Source organism: Lepisma saccharinum, chromosome 3 (assembly GCF_977018435.1).
Source record: "Lepisma saccharinum chromosome 3, izLepSacc3.1, whole genome shotgun sequence".
NCBI classification, from domain to species: Eukaryota; Metazoa; Arthropoda; class Insecta; order Zygentoma; family Lepismatidae; genus Lepisma; species Lepisma saccharinum.
Window position 1 is genome coordinate 117,962,267 of NC_139231.1, and position 27,067 is coordinate 117,989,333.

Below are 27,067 nucleotides of genomic sequence, written 5' to 3' on the forward strand. Positions count from 1 at the left end.
TAGACCTAATCAATCAATCGTGAGAAGATTGGAAAACATGTTACTATATAAACTGCTCGCCATTAAAAATGCAACACCCAGAAGGAGTAATCGGAATCGGACGAAATGTGCACAGTGTGTAGAGGGGAGGTGCAGAAGGAAATGATTAGGTGTTCAAGGCCGTCATGCGTCATGTGCGCCTGCCACGCCATCTGGTAAGTGGTACCTGTAGCAGGTCAGATAGGTGCAGAAGAGCAGTGAAAGTGCATGGTCGTGAGTGTAGTGTGTTAAAATCGGTCAGCAATACCACGTCGTCGAATACGGCAGCGATTCCAGCAGGATTCCCAGTTCGATCGCGGCCGAATTGTTGCGTACCGTGAATGCGGATTATCCTACCGTAAGATCGGTGCCCGTGTAGTACGGAATGCATCCACAGTGATCCGTGTATGGAACCAGTGGGTCCAGGAAGGCACTGTAGAGCGACGTAGAGGTTCACAACGTCCGTGTCGGACGACGGAACGAGAGGGCAGACGTCTGATACGCATGGCCCTTACAGACAGAACGGCCACGTCAACGAGGATTGCGCATGAAGTACGGGATGTTTTACAACGTCCAGTGTCCCCACGAACCGTGCTTCGTCGTTTGGCGAACCGGGGAATTTTTTTCCCGGCGCCCACTGTTGCGGATTCCTCTGACGCTAGAACATAGGCGTTTGCGTCTGAGATGGTGCCAAGACCGTCGTGCATGGATGGCGGAGTGGAATGCTGTAGTGTTCTCTGATGAATCCCGCTTCTGTATACAACATCATGATGGACGTACACGTGTGTGGCGGCACCGTGGCACTAGGCTTCATGACGCCTGCATCATGCATCATCAATCAGGGCCTTCATTGGGTATCATGGTATGGGGTGCCATCGCCATAGGTGTTCGTTCGCGTCTCGTACGCATTCAAGGGACATTGAACAGCCAACGGTACATCACACAGGTTCTCACCCCTGTTGCTGTCCCATTAATCCATGCACTGCATAATGCCACTTTTCAACAGGATAACGCGCGCCCCCATGTTGCAAGGAATGTCCTCGCATTTATGGAAGCTAACCACGTGCCCCTGCTTCCTTGGCCAGCACGTTCGCCGGATATGTCGCCAATTGAACATGTCTGGTCCATGGTGGGTCGCCGGCTGGCCCAACTCAGGTTTCCGGCACGTAATGTTGAAGACCTCTGGCACCGTGTGGAAGCCGCTTGGGACGCCATACCGCAAGCAGACATCGATAGAGTCATTCTGTCCATGCCTCGCCGTGTTGCAGCAGTTATTGCCGTCCGTGGAGGCTGTACACGCTACTAGCTCCTTGGGGTTATGCAACCATGTTCTACGTGTCACATGTCACACCACCGAGCTCTAACTGTAATCATTTTCTTATCTTATTATGAACTACATATTTGCCAAGTTTCGTGTTTCTATCTCATTTCCTTCTGGGTGTTGCAATTTTAATGGCGAGCAGTGTATATACGTATATATGTACAGGGTGTTTGAAAAAGAACTCCCTAGTTTTAAGTATAAATTTAATAGGGAAAGTAATGAAAACTTATATCAATGAGTACATATCATGAAAGAGGATTCCTTCAAGTTTTGTTCAATGTTAGTACACCTCAACGTGGGATCCATTTGTTGCCCTGCACACGTCGAGACGATATTCCACTTCTCGCCACGTATTCACCAACATTTCAGGTGTAACTGTCCCAACCGCAGCGACGATTCTTTCCCTTAAATGATTGATGTCTCTGATCCTAGCACTGTACACAACATTTTTTATGTGGCCCCAAAAGAAAAAGTCCAGTGGGGTTAAGTCTGGGCTTCGTGGTGGCCAAGGTATTGGGCCAGCCCTGCCTATCCACCTTCCTGGAAAGCGAGTGTTAAGAACCACACGCACCTGTTTACTGTAATGAGGTGGGGCGCCATCTTGTTGGAAAAACACAAGCCCCTTTTCCGCCTCAATATCGTCCATTTGGGGAAGACGTACTCTGTCAACATGTCATGGTAAACGTCCCCGTTTATTGTTTTTTCTACAAAAATGAAAGGACCAACCACACGATTTTCCATCAAACCGCACCAGACATTAAGTTCGGGAGAGTCACGTTGATGCTGAATAACTTCATGTGGATGCTCTGCCCCCCCAAATTCTACAATTATGACGATTCACTGTTCCACTGACATGAAATGTAGCCTCGTCAGAAAAGAGAATGTTTGGTAAAAAATTGTCATCATCAATTCTGTGTAGAAAGTCAACAGCAAACTCATACCTTTGGATTTTATCAGTAGGTTTCACTTCATGTAACAGTTGCAATTTGTAGGCGCGCAACTTTAGTCTTTTACGAACAACATCATACACTGTACCTTTAGGCACTTCTATTTGTAGACTACGTCTGGCCAATGACTTCGTCGGGCTCCGAACACACGAAACACGGATCTGTTCAACAACATCTTCGGAAGTTCTCGGTCTACCTGGTGATTTACCTCTCAAAACACTACCGGTTTCCTTGAAAGACTTTAGCCAATGACAGATAGTTTTTGCTGTAGCTGGTTCACCACCATACTGACGTCTAAAATTACGTTGCAGTGTTATAACTGACTCAGTTTTCACAAAGCAAATAACACACTGCGCTTTCTGTTGCGGAGTACACATTGTTGCTGAGTTGCTCTGCACTACACGAACGCCGGAACTGAACTGAGGGAACAAAGGAAAAAACACAGCACTGGTGCCGTCTCAAGGTCAAGCAGACCTACCAACTGCAAGGGTGCCAAACTTGGAGAGTTGATGAATCAAACACCACAAACTAGAAAACTAGTATACTGTATGTCACTTTGTACAGATTCTAGGACACATTAAAACTAGGGAGTTCTTTTTCAAACACGCTGTGTATGTATATATATATATATATATATATATATATATATACTGGTTGATTTTTTTAACCTAAATCATTTGAATATCTTGAAAAAAAAATCATCCTACAAAAAAATGTTCCAAATAAAAAGTTGATACTCCCTTTGTCCCATAATCATAATTATTATCCGGTACACTTTTGTTTGTTGTCCCATAATAATTGTCCGATATTCAAACTGTGACACTGGTGTATACAGAAGAAGAAAATGAAACACAGGAATGTGTCATACAACGTTATACTCAAGGATCAATACAAATTGGCCGATCAAGTATCCAAAAGAACCTAAATAAAAAGTTACCATTTTGGCATACCGGACAATAATTATGGGACAGAAAGAGTAGTTTGGAGGGGAAAGTTTGGAGGGGGAAGTTTAGAGGTGCAACAAAAGAACACCCCCTCCCCCTCTTGTAGGTGGGGCGGGTGGAAACTTTGAAATTTCAAATAGAAACCCCTATTTTTTTTTATTACAGATTCGGATTTTACGGGAAAAAATACATAAGTTTTGTCTGAAACATTTTTTTCGATTCGTGATAGATGGCGCTATAATCGACAAATTTTCATTTCTTGAATGTTTACACTTTAAAACCAATGTATTTCATTTCGCAATTCATTTAAATTAAAAAAATAAAACATCCTCGTGCATGAACTTTGTACTAATTCTTGACAAATCTTTTGAGATTTCATTAAGCTGGTAATTCGCCTATTTACAACATTTAAAAGTTAGATTCGATATTTGTTTATTTTTTTTATTGTTGTCAAAAATGCTTAACAAAGCTACAACAGAAAAACATTTAAAAAATAACAAAATTTTGTTGTAAGTGCTCAAACGTGAATTTCCTTCTGTTCTCTCTTAAGATGGATTTATATTGACTAAATTGTTGTGTACATTCATTGGAAGCGAGGATCAATAAATGTATTCAAGTTGAAGGTCACCATTTTGAACACTTAATATAATTGAGAAGTGAATGTAGTTTACTAGCCATCGAGATATCTAGAGCTAAGAATTGTCGAGTAATTTTGTATTTTCAAAATAAATTTATTTGTTTTACAACAATTTCAAGTCCTGGAACAAAAATGTTTTATTTTTTTTAATTTAAATGAATTGAGAAATGAAATGCATTGCATTTAAAGTGTAAACATTCAAGAAATGAAAATTTGTCGATTATAGCGCCATCTATCACGAATCGAAAAAAATGTTTCAGACAAAACTTATGTATTTTTTTACCGTAATATCCGAATCTGTAATAAAAAATAGGAGTTTATATTTGAAATTTCATTGTTTACCCCCGCCCCACCTACAAGAGGGGGAGGGGGTGTTCTTTTGTTGCACCACTAAACTTCCTCCTCCAAACTATCAACATTTTATTTGGAACATTTTTTTGTAGGATGAATTTTTTTCAAGATATTCAAATTATTCAGGTTAAAAAAATCACCCGTTTTATATATATATATATATATATATATATATATATATATATATATATATATAATATATATATAAATAGGGAGGATACTCATGGTCTTGCCACTAATGGTGACTTCTCCGATGGCATGGCGGTAAAACAATCGCTGTCATCTTTATCATCCAAGAGTTTCGGATCCTACAAACTACACATTCAGTCCCTTTGCGACTGTTTTAACATCATTTTAAACAAATTATCATGCATCTTTATGGTCCTGATAATCCAAAAGAAGGAGAAAAGTGACGAAAATAATAGTACAGAAGCGCAGGAAATGGTAGGAGCTGAGCTCCGCTTTGTGGAACATTTCTTCCCCGGTCCCAACCTTATGCATACTCAGTACAATATGACAAACATCGATTTTTACAGTGAAGAAAAATGGCTTGAAGGAGTGCGAGAGAAAGAGAGAGAAATGCTAATTTGCTCCATTGGTTCACAGCCGCTGACTTTTGAGGAGGAAATTAAATTACCCTTTGTGAACATAACGCTCCCCCCGTGTAGGGATTTGTCTATTCCCTTAAGGGGAAAAGAGGGACTGTTCTTACTTGGCTCCCTTCTCAACTTATTTAGCCGTGACGCTCGTAGTTTTATTCCCAGCCACCTCCTTTCGACTTTTGGCACAAGGATGTCATTGTGAAATCGGCTTTCCGCTCGCAAGAAAGATTACATCATTCCAGAATCGGAAAAAAAAAAATATCCGAGGAAGCTTGTTTTCTGGCTTCTTTTCATCCAGCAAGGGGATTCGTCAGAATCTACCCAATTATTCAAGTTTAACGTAGTTTGCCGGGGATAATTTAATTTCTTGTTTAAGGCTGAAGAATTCCAAGGGCGTCCGCAGAACTGCTTTAGTTTGAAGTTCTTAGAACGATATGTACCAGTTTTAATTGTAATTGTCAGTCCCTTGCAGTAATTGATGCAAATTAACTATATATATATATATATATATATATATATATATATATATATATATATATATATATATATGATAGAGAGAGAGAGAGAGAGAGAGAGAGATAATGGGAGAGAGTTTGCTCTCATCTGCTATAATAGAAGACAGGATCACATGCTCTACACTTTTGTCGCCCTTATTCAAGGGGCGGTTTGAGGGTTAAAGTCCAGGCCTGCACCTGGAATTTTTCCACTGGATAAAAATTGCTTAATAAAACTGCATAATTGAGCTGAAAGAGCATTGCACAAAAAAATGTTTTGATTCTTTGATTTATTTTACTTCACATTTCTGCCACTTTTGGTTAATCGCGAAGATGATTATGAGTGATGATATGGTGAAATTAATGAAGGGATACTCATAAAGAACACCCATACCCAAGCCGGTATTCAAACCCGGAACCCGAGGCTTCGTAGCGCGCGCACAAAAATGAAATCAGTTAATACGCGTACTTCAGATTTTCGATTTTCGCTGTATTTTGCATGCACAGATGAAGAAAGACTTGCAATTCACGAGGAACATTGAAACCAGTAGCGACAGCAGACAAAATTGTATATAAGAAGGGGGACAGAGCATTTGATGGAGGGTATACAGAGATTATCAGAAGTTCGAAAGTTAATAAAGAACATTATATATCGTGACAATTATGCCGTTATATATTGATAGTCAATAGTCAAAATATGTTTTCTGAGCATTGGGGCCTCCGCCAAATTGGAGAGCAGTCGCTTTCCTGGAGGTCCCACCTCACTTAGCATCGCCACAGATCAAAACAGACCAAATTCACCTTTTTTCGCTACTCAGTATGCATTGAAAATGTGTTTATTGTTGTCCACTCATAACCACTGTCTCGCTACAATCAACGTTTTTTTCAAGGTGTTATCGCGATTGCGGAAACTTAAGGCCCTTACATAGATATGGTTGCTCTGGCAACCGGGCAGGCAAACGTACGCTGTGTAGGTTAAACCATTCTTTATACTCTGTATAATCAAAGTTAATGTAGACAAAATCACCTGAGTTCCGATAGTGCGTATCTTAACATATTGGGCGTAGCTATACAGCGCATAATGCAAAGTTTCCACAACTTCAATATAACAGATCGCATGCACTATACTCTGTATTCCTACGCATAAGATTCCTGCACAGCATCCAGTGGATTAACCAGTAGGATTTCTCACAAGCCACGTCTATTTTTGTTTGCATTGACTTGATTCATACAGCGGCCAGAGAGTAGTTGTTTAGTGGTGTTACTCTTTAGGATTGGTTGTCTTTAGAATTGCCCAATTTCCGTGCCCATTGCTCGAATGAAGGGAGGTCTTTCCTCTTCTGGGTTTTCTTTCTCAGGCTTTAAATTCGTTCCTAACCAAGGAAATAAATACTGTACTATAAAATACTATAGTTTCTTTCCTACAAGTCATCAATACTTTTCAGTAGAACATCAGTATTTTAAGATGTGGAAAGTAATCATTGCACTATACTAGCATATGAAAAGAATGGAAATATTTTTTGTGTACTTGTGCTTTTAAATTGCTGATGGACTTTTATACACACATACATATATCCATTAAATAGTACACTTTCTTGCTATTATTATGGCGCTTTACGATGCCAGGAGTCTCGAGTTTGAATCCCGGTCTGGGTACGGATGTTCTTCTGAGTGTCCTTCATCAATTTCATCCTATTATCGTCCATACTCATCGTCGCGATTAGTCAAAAGTGACAAAAAGCGATGCCAAATTACTTAATAAAACACTACCGTCTAAGTTATTTTGCTTGTCAAATTCATATCCAGCTCTAGAATATGACTTAGAACATGACTTAAGCTTTAACATTTAAGTACCTCGTAAATTTAGTCTTAAGAGACGACAAAATTTAAAATCTGTTCTTGTTTACGGTTAACATACAGAAGATATTCCAGGGCGTAAGAAGAAATTCATGCTATATGGCTCAATTATAAACTTTTGAATGGTTCACTGCCTTTCAAAGTTGTTGCCTTAGTTTAAAAGTATCCCTATAATTCGGCGCCACGTTATGTAAAGGAAAGGGTGCTTAATGAAAGCTTATGCTGCTTGGACGGATAAATTCCAAAGCTTGGAAGTGAGGGGAGGCTAACGATGAGCACTGTTGTACGTGGTCCGTTGTTACAGAAGCCTTTTTGCTCTTAATGGCCTCTTACGAGCATTTCGGTGTCGGTTAACCAAAGGATTCCCAGGCGACCACAAATGGTCCCCGGGCTGTCAACAGTCTGTGAAAAACGTATTTTGTTTTCGCTTTATGCAGTCTCCTGTAACAAGTCGCTGGGCAAGTTCCTATGTCTCCTTCCAGCAACTGTGCAGCGATGTCCATATTCATCTTTTATTTATTTATTTATTTATTTATTTATTTATACGTTTAAATCCAGTTGTTAACAAGTTGGAACTCTGCTTACGCCACATTCCCTGAATCCCTCCAGCGATTCGAGTCTTCTACGGCAACAATGCATAAGGCCTCTTGTTGATATATTTTGTGCTCCTCATTTCTCTCTCTCTCTCTCTCTCGCTCTCTCTCTCTCTCTCCCCCCCCCTCCCCCCCTCTCTCTCTCTCTCTCTTTTCCTGTGTGTTTGTCTTTAAAATTAACGCGCTTGATCCACAGAAGGCATTCCTTCGTTGCCTTTGAACTCTTAAAATCTACTCCAGTCTCCATTAATACGAAAACATCATCAAAGCTTTTGCGGTGTAACCCTCAAACATATGCAAACACAACTTCTGATAGTTCAAAGTGGGAAGTTTCTGCATGTGGCCACCGGAGATCTTTTGGTGTAGAACAAATGAGATGAGCTCATAAATTCACTTTGATTTAGCCTGATATTTGATGTCTGAATTTCAGATCTTAAAAAACTACTTTCACACGTCCTTAAACTTTACAAACATATAATAATAATAATAATAATAATATATCTTTATTGAGCGGGCGAGGTTCAGCGTACGCTGTTCTCCCACCTAACCCTTGTCAGAATACAGTCTACAGTTACAAACGGTATATATATCCAATAAGAAAAAAAGAAAGAAAAACAATAATAATAATAATAATAATAATACAAATAATAGTAAATAAGTAAGAAAGATGAAAAAGAAAAAAAAATGCAAATCAAATAAGAACTGTAAAGATACAATTAATGAGTATATGTATACACAAAAAGAAAAAAATACATAAAACTAAATTCTAAATACAATTTTAAGTATATATATATATATATAGGCACACACACATGTACACATAAATGCATATTTGGTAATGTTTGATGGTGCAAGAATAGAAATATTTGACATGAAGTAATATCAAATTCTTACATTGACATTAATACATTGTGGGATGTATTTTTATTCGTGTGTGCTTCTAGATTCAAACTGTTTACATAGTAGATAGTCCTTTGCTGTGGATTTAAGAGCATGCAGCGTTGATTGGTTAGTTATTGTTTTGGGCAATTTATTCCAGGTTGAAACTGCATTTACCGAGAGTGATGATTTGAAGGAGGCGGTACTGTGATGATATGTAAAAAGTTTGTTATGCCCTCGCGTGAAGTGTGAGTGTATTTGAGTGCCTACTTTAACTTTTCTAAATAGATAATCTGGTTTACTTACTTTCAAAATTTTGTTTATGAAGGTGATATAGTGCAGATGCCTTCTTCTGTCCATTGTTAATATTTTCTTTGTGTTCAAATGGGGCAGGATATGTTCATATTTCCTTATGTTCAATGCAAATCGTATACAAGAATTTTGCATCACCTGAATTTTCCTTTTATCTCTGACTGAGACCCCAGGACCATAAACTACATCACAGTAATCAAAGAGTGACCACAATAAGAGCTCAACTAGCTTCAGTTTAACTTTTTCCGTTAGATAATTTTGAGACCTATATAAATTTCTGAGAATGTAGAATGATTTTCTACACAGTCCATTGATGTGTTCTGTCCAAGTGAGAGAACTATCAATCACCAAACCCAGGTTTTTAGATGTTGTTTTATGCGGTATGCACGTCCCACGTATCTTCAAGACTATGTCGTTATACTTGTCGTTTGTAATTGTTTGTCTGTTCCCCAGTAACATGTATGTGGATTTTTTGGGATTTAATATCAGTGCATTGGAGTCCCACCAGGTGGAAATTCTTTTTAATTCATTGTTGAGGACCATAACATCACGTCTAACTGTAATTGGCGTGGTAGGTAGGTATATCTGTGTGTCATCAGCATAGAAATGGTATGTACATGTTTGTATTGCTCTCGATAGGTCTGCTGTGTATAAAGTAAACAGTAGTGGCCCCAATATTGATCCCTGAGGCACCCCAGTTTTTATTGGCACAGATTTTGAAAATGATAGTGGAGTGCCAGGCATTTGTACTTTCTGGTGTCTGTCTGTAAGATAAGAGTTGAACCACTTGATTGCTAATGGGCTGAAGTTATAATATCTGAGTTTAGCTAAAAGTAGATCATGCCGTACACTATCGAAGGCTTTGCTGAGGTCTAAGAGGACTAGTATAACTGCACACCGTTCATCCATGAAATGAAGGAAGTCATCTACTACTTTTGTGAGTGCAGTGGCTGTACTATGTTTACTGCGAAAACCTGACTGTAATTTTGGTAAAATATTGTTCGCATCAACAAATTTGGTGAGTTGCTGACACACTACTTTTTCAATAATTTTGGAGACAACAGGCAACAAGCTTATTGGTCTGAGGTCATCAAGACTTTGAATATTCTTCTTCTTTGCTAGTGGGATTACATGAGCTTCCTTCCATATGGAGGGAAATTCTCCAGTGCAAATAGAGAAATTGATGATTTGTGTTAGTGCAGGTAGTACAAAGGGAAGCGATAACTTTAACATTTTAACTGTGATTTTATCAGCTCCAGCTGCATTTGAGTGTATACTATGTATTGCCTTATATATGTCAAGTTCTGTTATTGTTTTAATTGCGAAACATAAATCTGTGGTATTCTCATTCCTGTTTGTCATGAAGTAATTGTACTGTTCTTGGATAAGTGTTTCAGAAAAATTCAGATTCTGTGTTACACTAACAAAATGGTTGTTTATAACATCTGCATCCCTAAGATTAGATGGAAGGGCATCAATATTATTTGTAGTTTCGTATCACGCCGCAGACGTGAATCGAACCTAGGACCCGGGTATCATAAATAAATAAGCTAATCACGTTATAAAAAGGGTCCCGCTGAAGCATTGGAAAATAGCTTCTTAAAAGCTCATCGCGACAGCGTCCTTCAGCGGAGTTGGAAAAACTCCGCTGACATTGCATTAGAAATGAAAAACTTGGTACAATGGTAGTAAGCGTGTTATGTCTGATTTGATTCGCCACTGTATGGGTTCGCGGTACCAGTGTTTTACTTTGATTTTTTATTTTATTCTTCAAAAATAAGAGCTTGGCATTAAATTTGGAAGTATGTTCAATCGGAGTGTAACAATGTCCCAGTTGCCAGTACAAACGCCAAGTCCATACCAAGTCCGGATCCAGATGCTGGAAATGGCAGGGAAAACTCTGGAAAGACAAATGCTAGGAGATAATAATTTTACACAATTGGTTGAGCAAATGAGACTAACCCCAAAAGGCTCACCTACTGTCAGTGGGTTGAATGATATGGAATATCCAAGTACTAATGATAATGAACAATTGGACCAAACTAGCCTAAAGCAATTACAGACTGTGAAGAAGTTTCCCTTACCTCCAGAAGTGATTGAACATTTTAGTCATATGCAGTGCCATTGTATGATGGGTTTGTTCACCGAAATTGGAAGAGCATGGCTTACAATTGATAGTGATATTTATATCTGGACATATGAATTTGGAACTGATTTGGCCTGTTTTGATGGTCTTAGTGAAACAATAGTCAATGTAGGATTAGTGAAGCCCAAGCCTGATGTATTCCAAAGTTTTGTTAAATATTTACTTGTTCTGTGTACCACATCTGAAATAATATTTTTGGGTGTGACATTTACAGTATCAAGTGAGGGAGTTCTTCAGGAGCTGCATTTGCTGCCAGATCCGTTGTTTGTTGTACCCACTGATGGGGTTGTTGTTGTTACAATTGCTTGCACTCAATCCGGAAGAGTGTTTTTTGGTGGTAAAGATGGATGTCTCTATGAAATACACTACCAGACACAGGTTAGTTGGTTTGGCAAAAGATGGAAAAAATACAACCATTCAACAGGTGCACTGTCGTTTCTCATTCCATCCTTTTTGAACATGGCATTTTATGAAGAGGATCCTATCGTTCAAATTGATGTGGACAACAGTAGGAATATACTGTACACTCGGAGTGAGAAGGGTACGCTTGAGGTGTACTATTTAGGCCAGAAAGGAGTCAGTACCAGCAGAGTAGCAAGTCTTTCTCAGACTGCAATTGTACATTATGCAGTGCATTTCGTTAGGACAATTGAGAGCCAGAATTTCAAACCAATCGTTAGCATTTCAGCCATAGAAGCAAGAGAGTCACTTTATCTTAACCTTGTTGCGGTAGCGCAATCTGGAGTTCGGATGTACTTTACAACTTCATCTATATCGAGTCCAAGCCTTCAACCTTATACATTACAGTTGTGTCACGTGAGACTTCCACCTGGCTTTGCAGCTAATGCACCAGCCCACAGACCAAACAATGTGCATTCAGCTCACTACAGAAAAGGGAACTTGATTCTTGTCACAGCTCCGGGGGGAGGCAATGACATTCTGTGGTGCCTAAGTAGTGATCCGTATCCATTCTTGTCATTTATTTGTGAAGTGCAGACTGTGATGCCGTTGGATGGGGTTTGCTGGGCTGTTGCTGAAGAGCCTCCAGAGGATTCGTTGTTGCTCACTGAGAAGAACATGCTACAGATTATGAACCCAGTTCAACAGCCTACCATGCCCGAACCACCATTAGTTGTGTCACAGCACATGACACCTCCGAGAAGATATGTGCTGCTTACAGCTCAGGGTTCTCATATCATTACTATTTTGAGACCTATAGACTTGCTAAGGCAGCTTTTGGTGGAAAACCGAGGACCAGATACAGAAGTTGTTAAGACTTATTTCAAAAATCAAAAGGAAGAACAAGCTTGTGCAACAAGTCTTGCACTTGCTTGCATGGAACACAACCACAATATACAGGTTAGTGAATGGGCTACCAGAGCATACTTTCTCTATGGAGGTGAACCTAAAGCAGCTCGTTTTGGACCACAAGGGGGAACTGCACCTTTTTCACCTACAGGTTTTGCACCTGCAGCAATGTCAACACCATATTCCCATACATCCCCAGCTCTTGCTCCTTCCCAGCTATCTGACAGTGGCCCAGTTGTCAATTACTCAGCAAGACACAATGGTTTGTACTTATATGTGGGACGAATATTACGACCCATGTGGAATTTGAGAACAGTTTTGAAGATATCCGTGCCAGCGTCAAAAACTCAGTATATTACAAGTTCTGTGACAGCAGAAGGGATTAGCTCAATATTAAGTTACCTTCAGTCTTTGAAAGCCTTTTTGGAAAGGAACACACAGCTGACTCTTATTGCATTGAATGCTCAAATGTCAGGATCAGGAGCAAATGTTTCTCAGAGTATGACGACCCCGAGCACACCACGGAACATGGATCAAGAGGCTCAGCTGAGAGAAAAACAATCGTTGGATGCTGTAAAAGTTTTTGTGATGCATGCATGCGAAGTTCTTGGCATGTGGAAGGTCATCTGCGAACATCAGTTTCACATTGTTACTGGAGGATTGGATAAGGAGCAACAAAATCAGCTTTTGTCCATGACGTTTAGGGACCTCATGCTTGCAGGACAAGAAATGTGTGCATTGTTAATTAGCAGCATTATAAATAGCTACCTTGGTGACAGTGCATCTGTTGATTCTATTAGTTCAAGACTTCGTGAAGTGTGCCCCACTCTCTACAGAAATGAAGATGCTGTGTGCTCAAAGGCAAATGAAATATTAATGAATGCAAGAAAGGAGCTAAACAAGGATGAAAGAGAAGCATTGCTGCAGTCAGCACTAGCATTATGTAAAGAAGTTGCACCACAACTTAATCTTCCTGTGGTATGTAAACAATTTGCTGGAAGTCATTTCTATGATGGCATATTAGATCTGTGTATGACAACGGCAAACAAACTGGATCCAAAGAATATAGCTGTACATTACTACAAGAACAAAGAGCCTCGAGAAGACCAGCAAGGATATGATGCTTACATGAAAAGGATGGACTGTTACAAAGAAGTTACAATTGTTTTGGATCAATTGTACAATACAAGTGTTCTTCCACACCAGACACCATCAATCCTCTCAGAGTCTTTTTCACTTCCTCCTGCCCAAGAAATTCAACTGACACCTTCTGAAGCAGAGAATTACGTAACCCAGATTATCCGAGTAGCTCTTTCATCTTCAGACGAGTTGCTCCACGTGGCCATATACAGTTGGATGGTTGAAAAGAACATGTGTGATAAACTTATCAGAGTAACGCAGCCAAGTTTGGAATTTTACTTGATGAGGAAAACAGAACAAAACCCAGATGCAATTCAGATATTTGATGTACTGTGGAAATACTGTGAACTGAAGAACAAACACGAAGAAGCTGCCAAGATTCTGTACAAACTTGCTCAAAAACCAGGAAGCAGCATAACGTTAAGGGAGCGCATCTCATACCTTGCACAGGCTAATCTTTGCTTAAAGAGTGAAAGAAGTGGATATGCTCCTTCGCTTGGTGCCTTCTTACATGAAATAGAAGATGCTATTGAGGTGGCCCGCATCCAAGAGCAAATACTAAATGAAGTAACTGCGCTGAAAGGAACCCATAGATTGGCTGAGGAAGCAATTGTTAACCTTAATAGTGGATTAATTGATATATCTAAGCTGTACCAAGAATATGCTGAACGCTTTGATTTATGGGAATGCAAACTTACGATGGTGGAGTGCTCAGGCCACTATGATATTGATTTAATTGAAGATATATGGAGAAACATTATAGAAAAAGAACTAAAAAAGTACCCAACAGCTGCTGATAGCACAAAGATGTCAGTGTTACTGGGCAAAGTTGTTGCTCTGGGACAGGTTTATGTGTCATCGCGAAGGTGCTTTCCTGTATCTTACCTGATTCAAAATTTGGAGGTCCATTCAAGCCAGTTAGATGCCGATCTGTCTGTGGTGTTTACTGCCTTTATGAACATGGGAGTTTCCTTTGTAGATATTCTTGAAACATACTGCAGCATGCTTCAGTCAACTTCCAACTATTGGGTTAGAGAAAATAAAAAGTTACGTGTATTTCAAGTAGTTGCCCAGTTCATCAATCACTTCACAAAGAATCCCAGGATAGTGGAAAGTATGGATAGGAAAACCGTGGTCACAAGATGCCAGGACATGGTTGCCTATTGCTTATCAGAACTGTATCACATGCCAGACTCAGATGAAATGATTCGACATTTCCGTAGTATTCAGGCTAGCTTAACAAGAATGTCATGAACACATTAGATCATATGCTGTCTTCCATTAATGTAATTATCCAAAGAAAATGTCAATGAAAGTAATGTTCTAAGACTTTATTTGTTATTATATTTTGATACATAATTTTTTAAACATATTCATGTAAGACAAATAATTAATTTTTCGTATGCATTTTAAAAATGAGTTGTCATTTAAACTGAAAGGATGTTTTTTTTTACACCTTTTCATAAACACTGTTTACCATTTTGCAACAGGTCCCATTCCCTTCATCAAGCGTCGTTTACACCGATGCCTTTGCCTAATCGCAACGACTCTTATTACCCATAGCATTTACGCCGTTGTGAAGGAACATCCATATCGCCTTATTGCCCCCTGTGTTTTGGATTTATTTTAGACCCCTTTTATTTTTATTATTCGTATTTATATTTATATGTCTTTAAATAAATTATCATACCATATTCTTACCCCGACTTGGCTTCGCATTTTTATTCAAGGGCACCCCCAATTTAAAACCACACTGTACACCACTGATGTTGGGTTGTTTTACGCCCTGACCAATGTCTACTTAATCACATATGACGTCGATACGAATTCCTTTCATCTCTTACTAGAGACCCCCTTGCTCCCCTTGGACGCGATTTCTCCGGTGTACCGTGCAATTAATTTGGGATCCTATCAGCAGGGCCACTGGTCCCGTGTTCGAATCCCGGAATTGACATACAGGGTGATGCAGAATGGCGCGCCCCGTTTTGTGGAAATTATCGCCAGTGCATGTAAATTTACTAACTTCCTTTACGTGTGCCACCATACGGAACTATCTATAGACCCCCACGTCACGTGTTTGCAAAATTTAGTGGACATCAATTCCACCGAAGGATGTGCCATGGAGATTAAGTCTCACTCTGGCCCCGAACTCCGTAAAACCCGGTCACGCCACGGCATACTTGTTGCCGGTATTGGTAAATTCATTTCCTCTCAGCTTCTTAACGGTAAAATCCATACACGTCGCACTATTGAAGTACTTCCCGGTCGCACTGTTTTCTTGAATTACAGTCAATTTGACCAACTCATTTTTGACGATGAAATTATGCACACTCGCCCTATGGCCGACGCCTACATAGAACCCCGACCTGTTAAAATGTTTACGGACGAGTCTGTTAACTTTACGGGCCTGGTTTTTCCGGACTGGACTGACATGACGCTGGCACTACAGCAGTTGAATAATTCCCTCAATCGCGATATTCCACTCCATGACGTTTTAGTTTCCAACCTCCCAGTTACAGTTTTTATTTTAATTTTTTGGAATGCTGCGTTAACAGGATATTTCCTGTATTTCTGTTATCGAACCCGGAACCAACCGGTTTCTTCCGACTAAATTCCGTGGTAACAATCTACGTGCTAGTCGCGATACATGTTTTGCGTTTCGCTTACAGTTTTTAGGTTTTAAACCCCTTTTTATATTTATAAGTTTATAGACCCCCATCATGACTGAACAGGTATCACCTCTTTTGTTTTTACTAACTTCTCTCTCCTACACGCTAACCTATGTTCGTGCCACCTCGCAACCCACTGAGGCCCGGATTTATTCATGGACTTTCACGGGCGAATCCGGCGCCCCATGAAGGGAGGGATTCCAGACTTCCAGAGTGCTCCAGGAGGCTGTGACCTCCCCTTACGTCACGGCCAGAAGATTATCCAGGACTACTACAAAAGAGGTCTCCCCTCTCACAGGACAAAAGTGCATCGTTCAACCCCCTCCACGGCTCATCATGCTAAGCGTCGTGTCCCTGGGCCGCAATCGCCGGAACTTGTCCAGATTTAGCAGACCCCAGTGGTTGTTCGTGGCTGCACTCACCAGGACCCCCGAATGGATTCCCCCGTTCCAGAACAGTAGCAGCCAGATGACCCCCCAAGTGTCATCCGTTCGTCCCAGCGACACCCCCCCCCCCAGGAACGTCCCAGGTGTGTGGCTAACACCTTCCCACAGTGGCTTGCAACCAGATATCACCAGCGGCCCCACCACTACTCTTCAGGTTCCCGAGCCAAGGAGGACCCAGCGCCATCGGAACCCCCCCTCCTGAGTCCTTAACTTCGTGACCAGCAACGCCCAGTGCCCCCGCATCAGTTCACCAATGTGCTAACGTCACACTTCAGGATTCACGTTGCCGCCGCTGTCCGTCTGTCCACTCCAGGACCCACCCCCCTCGTCGAGTTTTCACCATTTGGACCCAGTGCCCATCTCCGCACCACATCTCTCCTCCAAGTGCGTCGTCCAGTGCTTCATTTCGACCCCAGCGGGAAGCACCTACTTTTGCAGTCAACAGTGTTACCCCCCCCCCCTTTTTCCAGATTGCCAAGATTCGTCATACATGTTCTTGGGTTCGACACCTGATCCAGGCTTGCCCAACATACATCGCGCGCGTTCGTGTGTTCGGGTCTCCTCATCGACCTTCGACCTGCATACGGCCACTTCTTGGTGGACCTCCTCACGCTCACTCATGCGTTCCCTCACGCCGTACACCGAAATCTGTGAAAATGGACGCTCTACCAGTGCCGTTTTCGCGTGTCTGTTCCTCCTGGACTCCCACTGTATGCGAGCCAGAACTTTCTTCCAGGAATAGCCTTTCGGTGACGTTATCCGGACTTATAGGATAACCTTCGTTCCTTTTTCCAGGATCTCAGCTGTGCGTGTGTCGTGTGTGTGTGTATCGCGTCGTCGTGTGCTCATGTGTTCGACTCCCATCGCCGGATCTGCAAGAACAGTTCGCCGATCTCCATTACCAATGAACGCTCGCCATCGCGATTGCTAATGGAGTATCCTTCAGCTGTGCATAAAGAACGCTAACTAAGTGTCTTTTTTTCTGTTTCCCTCTGACTATATGTCAAAAACACAAACTTGCAGTGTACCTCGGGAAACAGTTTTTTTTCAGACCGGCAGAAAGACTTGAACAATTTGAACGTAAATTTCTGCCACTAATGTTAATACTTTTCAAATTCTGTGTATCAAATCAAAAGACATTGATTTTTTGGGAAGCAAATCATCCCATGTACATATATTAAATATTTCAATTTCACCTTCCTTGTGTAAGATATTTAAAAATATATCATTGCTTGTAAACCCTTCAGGTCTCTACTTTTGTATCTTATTGCATGATTTTTTTCTTGGGTATTGATACCAAGTTTTTTTTTTAGTTTTTGTTATAGGTGATATAGACATCCCCCCGTTAAAGGGGTATAAACAATCTCCGTGTTTTCCGAACGATGCGCAATGGAATTACCCTTGCTCAGGAATCAAGGATACATTTTATCTTCCGTGTGCTTACAGTGCTTTCGTGTGCTCCGGTGTCATGTGCTTCAGCGCGTGCCGAGTGACATGTGATAAATAAGTTCGTCGTCAGCGCTGACACGAGAGATTGCTCTGTCAGCGCCACCCGAGAGTCATAAGACGCACGCCGTCAGTCTCGCGAACCGCAAATCGGTTCAGTATGTAACACATCGGTTTAGAATTAGGTTCTGCATGATATTATGTTGTGTTTATTTTTTGGTTGTATACCCATTCTTGCCTTTTTGTATGTTCTCTGGTTTTTATTCAAATATACTTGCTTCTATCCTTGACTGGACAGGATGGGTAGTCGCGACATTTTTTTTTTCAATTTAGGCAGCAGGTCTACACACGAAATTAACTTCCCTCCAGGATGAATAGTCGCGCCCATTTTTTTTTTATTTTTAAGCAGCAGGTTTTCAAAAAATTAACTTCCCTACGTGAACCTAATTTTTTGCCCCAGAGCGGTGTGCCGTATCACGCCGCAGACGTGAATCGAACCTAGGACCCGGGTATCATAAATAAATAAGCTAATCACGTTATAAAAAGGGTCCCGCTGAAGCATTGGAAAATAGCTTCTTAAAAGCTCATCGCGACAGCGTCCTTCAGCGGAGTTGGAAAAACTCCGCTGACATTGCATTAGAAATGAAATCAGGAATCAGCGTTCTTCCTCAGGATTGCCGTTGCGAGAGGACGCGATCGAAGCAACCGTCGTAACGGCCGATAGTTCGAATTTCACATAAATAGGTCGCGTGAGAAAATCTCAGTCTTAGTTGTCTTCCGTTTTTCGCCAGAGAAGTAGTTGTTACAAAAGAAATCCGTTGCTAGTTGTTTGCAGTTTACGCGAGAGAGCTCCACAGGCATCGTAAGTTCAGAAAAAAGAGCAAACGAACAATCGGGAAGTTAAAGTTATCGTTAGAATATCGGTCGGCGAAAGTACAGAGTTTGGAGCCCGGAGTTGCTCCCTCGTCCGTTTTGTTTCAGAGTAGGACCACGTCGATCCAAGGACCAGCGGAGAAGAGATCGCCGTAGAACTCCAGGTAACGAACATTCCTTGTCTTTCCTTCCCCTGCCTGTTCAGTCAAAGGTAGTGTTTAAATATATGTCCGTGTGTTCTTACTTACGGGGCTAGTCCCCTTGTAGTTAAGTGTCGACGTGCTCTCCAGAGCTACCCCCTTTCCTTTTACAACGTTCCTCTCGCCTAACAAGCGAGTGGCTAAAGGCTGTCATAGCCTATCTACGATCCCCGCTCTTAGACTTTATACGGTTTTATCAACAATACCTAAATCTTTTAATTTTTGCCAGGTACCACGTGTGTTCATATTTCTGCTGTTTATATGGGATGTGAAATATGCTTTCTTTTCCTGCCTTGTAATTGACGTTGTGAAGTTACGCAGGTCCTTGTATTGTAGCCAGTCGTGTGGGTTATTTGTTCGTTTAAATTTACGTAAGGCATTATCCCTGAGTTTCATTACTAGTTTTACATTATCTGTGATCCATGGAGTATATTTTTTACCTACCCTTGCCGTGTTGAATGATATGTTTGGAAATGGTGTTTGACACCCATTACCAGTTCACCAAACCGATCTCCGTTACGGTGTAGTTATCAAAGTGCGCTATGACTCCAGGGGTACCGGGTTCGAATCTCTACCTGGGCATGGGCCTGCTTTATGAGTGTTCCTTCATCAGTTTCATCATATTATCACTCATCCTCATTGTTGCAATTAGCCAAAAGTGAAAGAAACGGCTAAAAAACGAAAATAAAAGAAAAAATAAACCAGCACACCAAGCAAACTTTGAAGTCATAAGCTTATTTCCTATTTTATTCCAAGGCAGCCGCTCAAAGTAAAAATATGTTTTTAAATTAAAATAAAATCAAAATTTATGAAACTGAGATCAAGTGAGAAACGCAAATTATTAGCGATTTATTAAAAGTGTAAATGACACATTTATATGAAAATATGGTTAAAGAAATAATTCAAACATCAAGATATTTAATATGATATAAAATATTCATAAAGGTGGCCAGTGGCATGCCCAGGATGGGATTGTGGGGATCACAGTCCCTCATTTGGCCAAAATTTCCTTAAAAAAGAACATTGAATGCAGAAAAGTATAGCAAAGCAAGTGCTTAAGTGCTAAATAAAAAAGGCATAATACCCAGTCACCCTTAACAAATACCTGGGCAGGGCAGTCCAATCTGGGGCATCAGCTCCCTTTCCCCACTCGCTTCTGGAACTATCACTGTTTGGTATGCCACTGAATGTCGGGTATGTATTGGTTTTACGTGTGGATTAATAATTATAATTGTTGTATACATCTTATATTTCTTTTCTCATTTCAGACGAAATTCACTAGCCTTTCACTTGCCTTCAAGACTGATAAAATCACTCTTGAAAATCGTCTTGAACTGCAACAGCGACAACGAGACTTGTCGGAGAAGAATATGGATGCTGAGATTAATCAGCTAAAATCGGCATTGAATGTAAGAATAAACATATTGTATCTTTCAAAATTTATCCAAAGTAGAAAGGTAGAAAGTAACACAAGTAATATATAATATACAATATTAAAGGTCTAATTCTAACCTGGAACATTTTATCAGTTACTTTTCCCAACTTATTAACAAGCAATAAAAAATACTTAATATTGAAGTACAGGGATTCACCCAATTACCTAACCTTCCTTAACAGATTTGCCTGTCGAGTGCCTAATTGTCTACTGCCTCCTCACTGACTTATTGACAGACATGCACATAGAACTACTAACTAAGCAACCCATTCACTGATTGAACAAGAAATACACCTAATTACAAAATGATCAACTCATTAGATGGGTAATAAAATCAACTACCCGTTTACCTACAACAAATATAATATACTATACATCTACTTACAGCTAAATGTAGCCCAATCTAACTCCTGACCAAACTAATTATGTACTTATTTACTTATTTAAACAACATATGTGCCCATCTACTCTAGCTAGCACCTGCATACTTTATGTAGTACATTCATTACCTAACAGCGAACATAATTTGTGGACCCGATGTCGGCAAGAGCCTATCCTGGCGGCAGCCCCGATGTCGGCAAGAGCCTATGGCTGACGGACCCGATGTCGGCAACAGCCTATGCCTGACGGTCCGGGTGTGGCCCGACAGCCTATGCTGATGGACCTGATGTGGCCCGACAGCCTAAGTCTGACTAAGTAAAATTCCCAGTCATCTACTTAGAAATGAATTATCATACACACACATATTCACTAATCATATGACTCTGCCAAGGAAACAAGGAACTGAACTACCTACCTTACCTGTACATGAGTTAACTTGCCTGCCTACAATCCACGTAATCTATTTACTAACTTTCCCACCAGTTGACTATGCAATAATCCATACCAACTAATCAACCAACCAGCTACCAAACTAAGGAAACTCTTGTTTCACTTTCTTATCTTAATGTTACCTCATTTTTGCATGTTGCTTGTTCATTTTCACAATCTCCAAATTAGTTGGCCTCAGCAAATGTAGTTGATAGTCTCTTCCTTTCCTATAAACAAAATTGTGAACTTCTTTACAATATATTTTATTTTATTTCAGTGCTTATTAAAATAGGTGCTAGTTTAAATTCAATATATAAAATCTGCCATTAAAGATAACGCTGCAAGACTTCCCTCAGAGATTTTCAGATTTATTTGCAGCACCACCTGGCCTATACTTTAGCTGGTTCAATCTATTGCTAATGTCGTGCATGGTGGCCATGCAGTCTAAGGCTTTGGGTAAAGGCTACAGGATGCATGCTGGTTCAAGTCTCCTGGGAGAAAAGAGTAACAAATTTTCACTTGAGATTTCGGCACCTATTTTGTAGCACCTATAAATATAAAAGTTCAAACAGTTATTACATGTGGTCGTGATCACTATCTTGTTCACCTTGCTTGTATTTGTCATAATCTGTTGTTGAATTCCTTTATTTTAATTGAATGCATCACATATTGTGATGTTTAAATAGAGGTGAACTTTACTTTGTAACACCAAACTACATTAAAAATATTAACTTCCACTAATGTCAGATTTTCTCAATTTGCTATACTGCTCCATGATACTTTAATTCATTAATTTTCTACTTATTTTGTAGCTTTTTAATACAGAAAATCTTTTCATTTATTTTTTGTGCTGTATGATCTAACTTGTAAGACCTATAGTTTTAAGAAAATAATTTATAGGTTTAAGAATGTCACAGTACATATATAGGAAGAAACCTCAAACAAAATTAGATGCAAAGTTGAATAAATATTTCAGATCTGATAGGATTTTTGATTGACTGATTTGGTGTCTTTTACTTCACTTTTCTGCCAGTTTTGGATAATCTAGTAAGATGAGGATGAGTGATGATATGGTGAAATTGATGAAGGGAATCTCACAAACATTCATGCCCAGACCAGGATTTGAACTCAGGACCCCTGGCTTTGTAGCATGCTGCACTAACCACTCTTCCACTCTAAATTGATAATATTGCATCCATCTTTCTTTTAAGAAAACATTAGTTGAACACATAATAACAACTTCACTGTGTTGAGGCGGTAAGGTAATTTTAAAAAATAAGGTGTAAGAGCAGGGAAGATTTGAGTTGATTTTTGAGTCCACTTTATGCACAGATAGGATAATTGGGGTTGGACCTACAGTTTTAAGTAAGATTGAAACTACTGTGTGCCTCCACTGGATTAGAACAGGAAAGACTACCACAAAAAGAATGTAAGGTTCCCTTTACAATCTGATCTCAAACAAGATATTTACGTTTGATTTGTTCCTAGATTTTATCATGATCAGTGCTGACATTCTTGTAAAATGAAGCATCATCAGTGAAAGAATTGATACTGACAAGAGCATAAAAAATTAAAATAAAATGATTGGAATGTTCACTTGTTATGCCTTGATTGTTGCCATGAAACAACTAATTATTAGCATGTACTCGATAGTCAACACAATATTTTTATAAATGACATTGTTGTAATACATTTGAACAAGTGAAGCAATCTGAACACTGTACATGTAATAATAAATATACCAGGATTCAAAATGATGTATCTTATAAACTCCAATGCAACTCTTAAAATTATCCAGAAAGTAATGTGCTGAGACTACGAATAACTAACAGATGAGCCAGGCTACAAATAAGCTACATTGGAAGGCACAAATACACAGCACACTATTGAACACCATAAATAGTTTGTGAAACAAGCAAAGGGGATGATAGGAAAAATAACTCAAAACATCTCCGCTAGATGTGAGGAGCTGGGTGATCTCCAAAGGCACTTGTACAAGAACACTGACACACACACACACACACACACACACACACATTGATAATCAGCACTAGGTCTTCTGTTTACAATTTTTTTTTTTTAATAAATATATGTGTATGTAACACTAACTCAATAAAATATTCTAGGCTTAAAACTATAAATACTACCTTAATTGTTCAGTTACCACATATTCTTCCATTCCATATAATAAATTAATAACCATAATTGGTGCTGTATTTGTAATTGCAGGACTTGAACCATCTTTGTATAAATGTGGAAACAAGTGAGCTATTAAATAAGATTCAGAGGCAAGTGGATGTCCTACAACAATCTACTGAAAGAGTGTCCAGTTCAGCAGAAGTAAGTTTCAATCATTTCTGATGGTAATGTTTTGTGCACCGACATATCTTAGTAGTTTACGAGAATTACTTCTAGTGTAATTCCAAGAAAATAATTAATCATTGTGCTTTAAAATGAAATTAAACAGTTAAAAATTTGATCCTTAATTACTGTTTATTTATTGGGCTTCCAACATAGCTGAAGGGTCATTCTTGCCTTTGGTATGAGAGGTTTCAGCAGAGCCTTTAAACTTTTGGAACTGACCAAGCATCAGGAACAATTAGGGAGTTTCTTGAAGGTAATAGTAACAGACTCCAGTTTAGGAAGCTAAATAATAGTAAGTGGTGGACCATGTGGCACCCAATAAAAACCTACAAGACATGTCTTGACCCTCGCTCGAGGGGCATGATGTGTGCTGTGCCATGAAGTTTATTTCCTCAAAAGCATTATTAGGTTGGAAAAATTTTGAATGAAATATTGAATCATTGTACTACAGTCCTACACACACACACACACACACACACATATCAAGGGCTACTGTTGTTATAAACTCAAATTAGATCTCCAGTAAACACGGTGTCTTCAAAATTCTTGGCCTCTTTGTGAAATATTTTGTTTTCCCTCCAGAACTGCATTTGTCAGTAATACTGCTGTGCCAAATGCAGCTCTTTAGTTAATCACAAGACATTGAAAGTAAGTTCTTGGCGTATTGTTACAATTTCTGTCCAAAATATAATTACTGACTTAAATTTGTATATGTATTTTTTGTTATTTAGCATTGCTTTGCTGTCATTTTGGCTAATCGCTATGAATTGAATCGAAATGTTGTTTTAAGTCCACTTTATGCACAGAAAGGCTAATCAAGACTGGACCTACAGTTTAAAGTTGGATCCGGACCCCTATGTGCCTCCACCGGGTATCCAACCCAGGACCCCTTGATTACAAGGCAATGACGTTACCACAGTGCCATCAGGGAGGCCGGCTAATCGCTGTAAGGATGAGAAATTGATAAAAGGACGCTCACTAAGAACATCATGGCCAGGCCGTGATTCAAACCCAAGGACATCAAAATGAAGCACTTAACATGCTTGGCCACTGAACTGGTGTTTATTTGATGAGTAGGTTAACAATTAAATGGAGCTCATATTTCTACTATTAAATTAAATAACAAAGGATACCTATTTTTCAGATGTTCGGAGCTGTTCAGCAAGAAAATAGGGTATCTCGAGCAATAGAAATCATGCTTCTACATGTGGAAAACTTGAAGAGGCTGTACGAAAAAGAACATCAAGAGCTTGAAGATGCACGGTGAGTTCAAATCTTGGAAACAAAGTTTACTGAACAGTAGGTATTTTGCAGTGTTGCAGTTATGTATTATGCATAGATATTTTTTAAAGTTATAAAAGGATAACAAAAATTGGATAATACTTTTACTTCTTTCTATCAACTGTATATACTTATTTACACAAAACTATAAGAAAGGTAAAAATATGGAAGTCTTACTTTTTCTAGATATTTTTCATATAAGCTGCCACACAGTGCAATTCTTATGTGGAGTTATTAATAAAGAGCAACATTATTTCAATCATATACAACGATTTATCTTAATGAAAGAAATACCTAAAGCTTAATTTCTGTAAAAAGCTAAAGGTTTGTGCACTACTATTTATTTGTCAGCCTTACAATAGATGCAAAACTCTTCACAAAAATTCAATTTTCTAATATTAATATTCAAAGTTTCGTGTGATATGTGAGAAATTATTGCATTTCTGAAATCAAATTTGTCTCATATCAATATATTTTTTACGCACCCCATTTGTTCAGGTTTAGTGCTTGGAGCACCCTATTTCAGATCACGGTCAAAGTTAGTAATATGGCAAACTGTATTTTCATTATTTAGAAAACATTTGAAACTAATGCACTTCACCTTTCATTTCTTCCAGACGATTCCTAGCTGAAAACAACCTTATTCAAGAGGAAAATGTTGATCATGGTGATGAGGCACAGTTACGAACTTCACGATACAGATCTCTTCAGTCACTAGTTGGAGCTACCAAATTGGTAAATATTATTATGTAAAAATATTTTATTGCATAAAATTAAGGGATGGCAAAGGAATTATGGAAGTGAAAATACATGGACAATAAATTTAGTTACATAGTTAATTTATAAAATATACAATATTTTCTTGCAGACAATGTAGAAGTTGCTGAAAAATTTGCAGGAGTATTTGTGATATTAACTTTATTGATGCTATTTTTGTTGAACAGGATGATTCTTAAAGAATTTACTTTTGATTATGTAATTTTCTTATTTTTTTTCATTTACAAGCAACTGTTAATTCTTTGTTTAGTTTATTCTTGCAAAACAGTAGTTTCAGTTCCAATTTTTATTATTTTCCATTGTGTCTATTTATATTATATTTAATTTTCATTTAGTTGCCAATTATTTCACTTTACTAAGCTGTTTGAATTATGTTATTTGATAGTCTGCTTCCGGTTCCAAGCGCAGATTTAGCATTGGAGCCCTTCCAAGATCTCCCGCAGGACCAGAAGGTTACAGAACAGGCTTTAATTCAGGATTTGGGGTAAGACAAAATCGCTGTTAATCCATTACATGCTTACTCCTGATATGGCAGTATTTTGGAGGGTGGAGTGAAGTTCTTTTTGGTAATCAGCCAGGTGGTCTTCAGGAGTTGTTTCCAATCTTCTGAGAGCTAACGTTGGACTCTCATTCAGTACATCTCCAAAAATCACCTTGATGATTAGCTCAAGAAAAAAATATTTTATCGTATAATGCAAACAAGGCTTTAAATTATATTTTAAGCATTATTCTTTACCTGCTGCAGAAAGATGTTCATTTTATAATGTGAAAATGATTTTATGTACGCATGCAGTCAATAAGGAAGCTTCCAGTCAACAGTGATAGAAGTTAAGGTAAGATGATTCAATAAAATGTAATATGTTAAATGAGCTCAAAATTTTAAAAAATGCAATAAAAATGGTTCAAATTCCAAACCCTCTATTCTGTCCTCTAATAAATTTTTCAAAATGTAATTACTTGTAGCATAATTTTGGGTAGAACTGTTACTTATCATGTGTTAATACTATTTGAATGTGTGTAAAAAATGGAGATATTGAGCATGATAAAAAACATGCTTTTTTTCTGCCTTTCTTCACTGTTGAGTGTAATAACCAATAATCATTTGTATTAATTGGAGGAATATAGATAAATATGAACAAATGTGCATGATCATTTTTCAATATGTCATAGTATTTATTTCGGTAGCCTGACAAAAAAAACAACAACTTTTTTCCCCA

The 27,067-nt window shown here is 39.0% G+C and overlaps 2 protein-coding genes across 6 annotated transcripts in view; both read left to right on the plus strand.

Annotated features, from left to right (window-relative positions):
* LOC145985353 (inositol 1,4,5-triphosphate receptor associated 2-like) overlaps positions 1–27,067 on the plus strand; it is a 283,782-nt gene that overhangs the window by 244,875 nt on the left and 11,840 nt on the right. For all 5 annotated transcript variants that reach the window (XM_083119265.1, XM_083119264.1, XM_083119263.1 and 2 more), the window contains 5 exons: positions 20,452–20,592; positions 23,658–23,768; positions 24,937–25,055; positions 25,691–25,808; positions 26,236–26,334. In XM_083119265.1, coding sequence (XP_082975391.1) covers positions 20,452–20,592; positions 23,658–23,768; positions 24,937–25,055; positions 25,691–25,808; positions 26,236–26,334 — 588 coding nt within the window. The remainder of the gene's footprint in view (positions 1–20,451; positions 20,593–23,657; positions 23,769–24,936; positions 25,056–25,690; positions 25,809–26,235; positions 26,335–27,067) is intronic.
* On the plus strand, positions 10,646–14,965 carry LOC145985352 (nuclear pore complex protein Nup155-like). The gene has a single exon (XM_083119262.1). The coding sequence runs from the start codon at positions 10,760–10,762 to the stop codon at positions 14,801–14,803; it is 4,044 nt and encodes a 1,347-aa protein (XP_082975388.1). The 5' UTR covers positions 10,646–10,759; the 3' UTR covers positions 14,804–14,965.

Excerpts from the sequence above, each read along its gene's own strand:
- LOC145985352 (XM_083119262.1), top strand. The coding sequence starts at position 10,760 with ATGTTCAATCGGAGTGTAACAATGTCCCAGTTGCCAGTACAAACGCCA.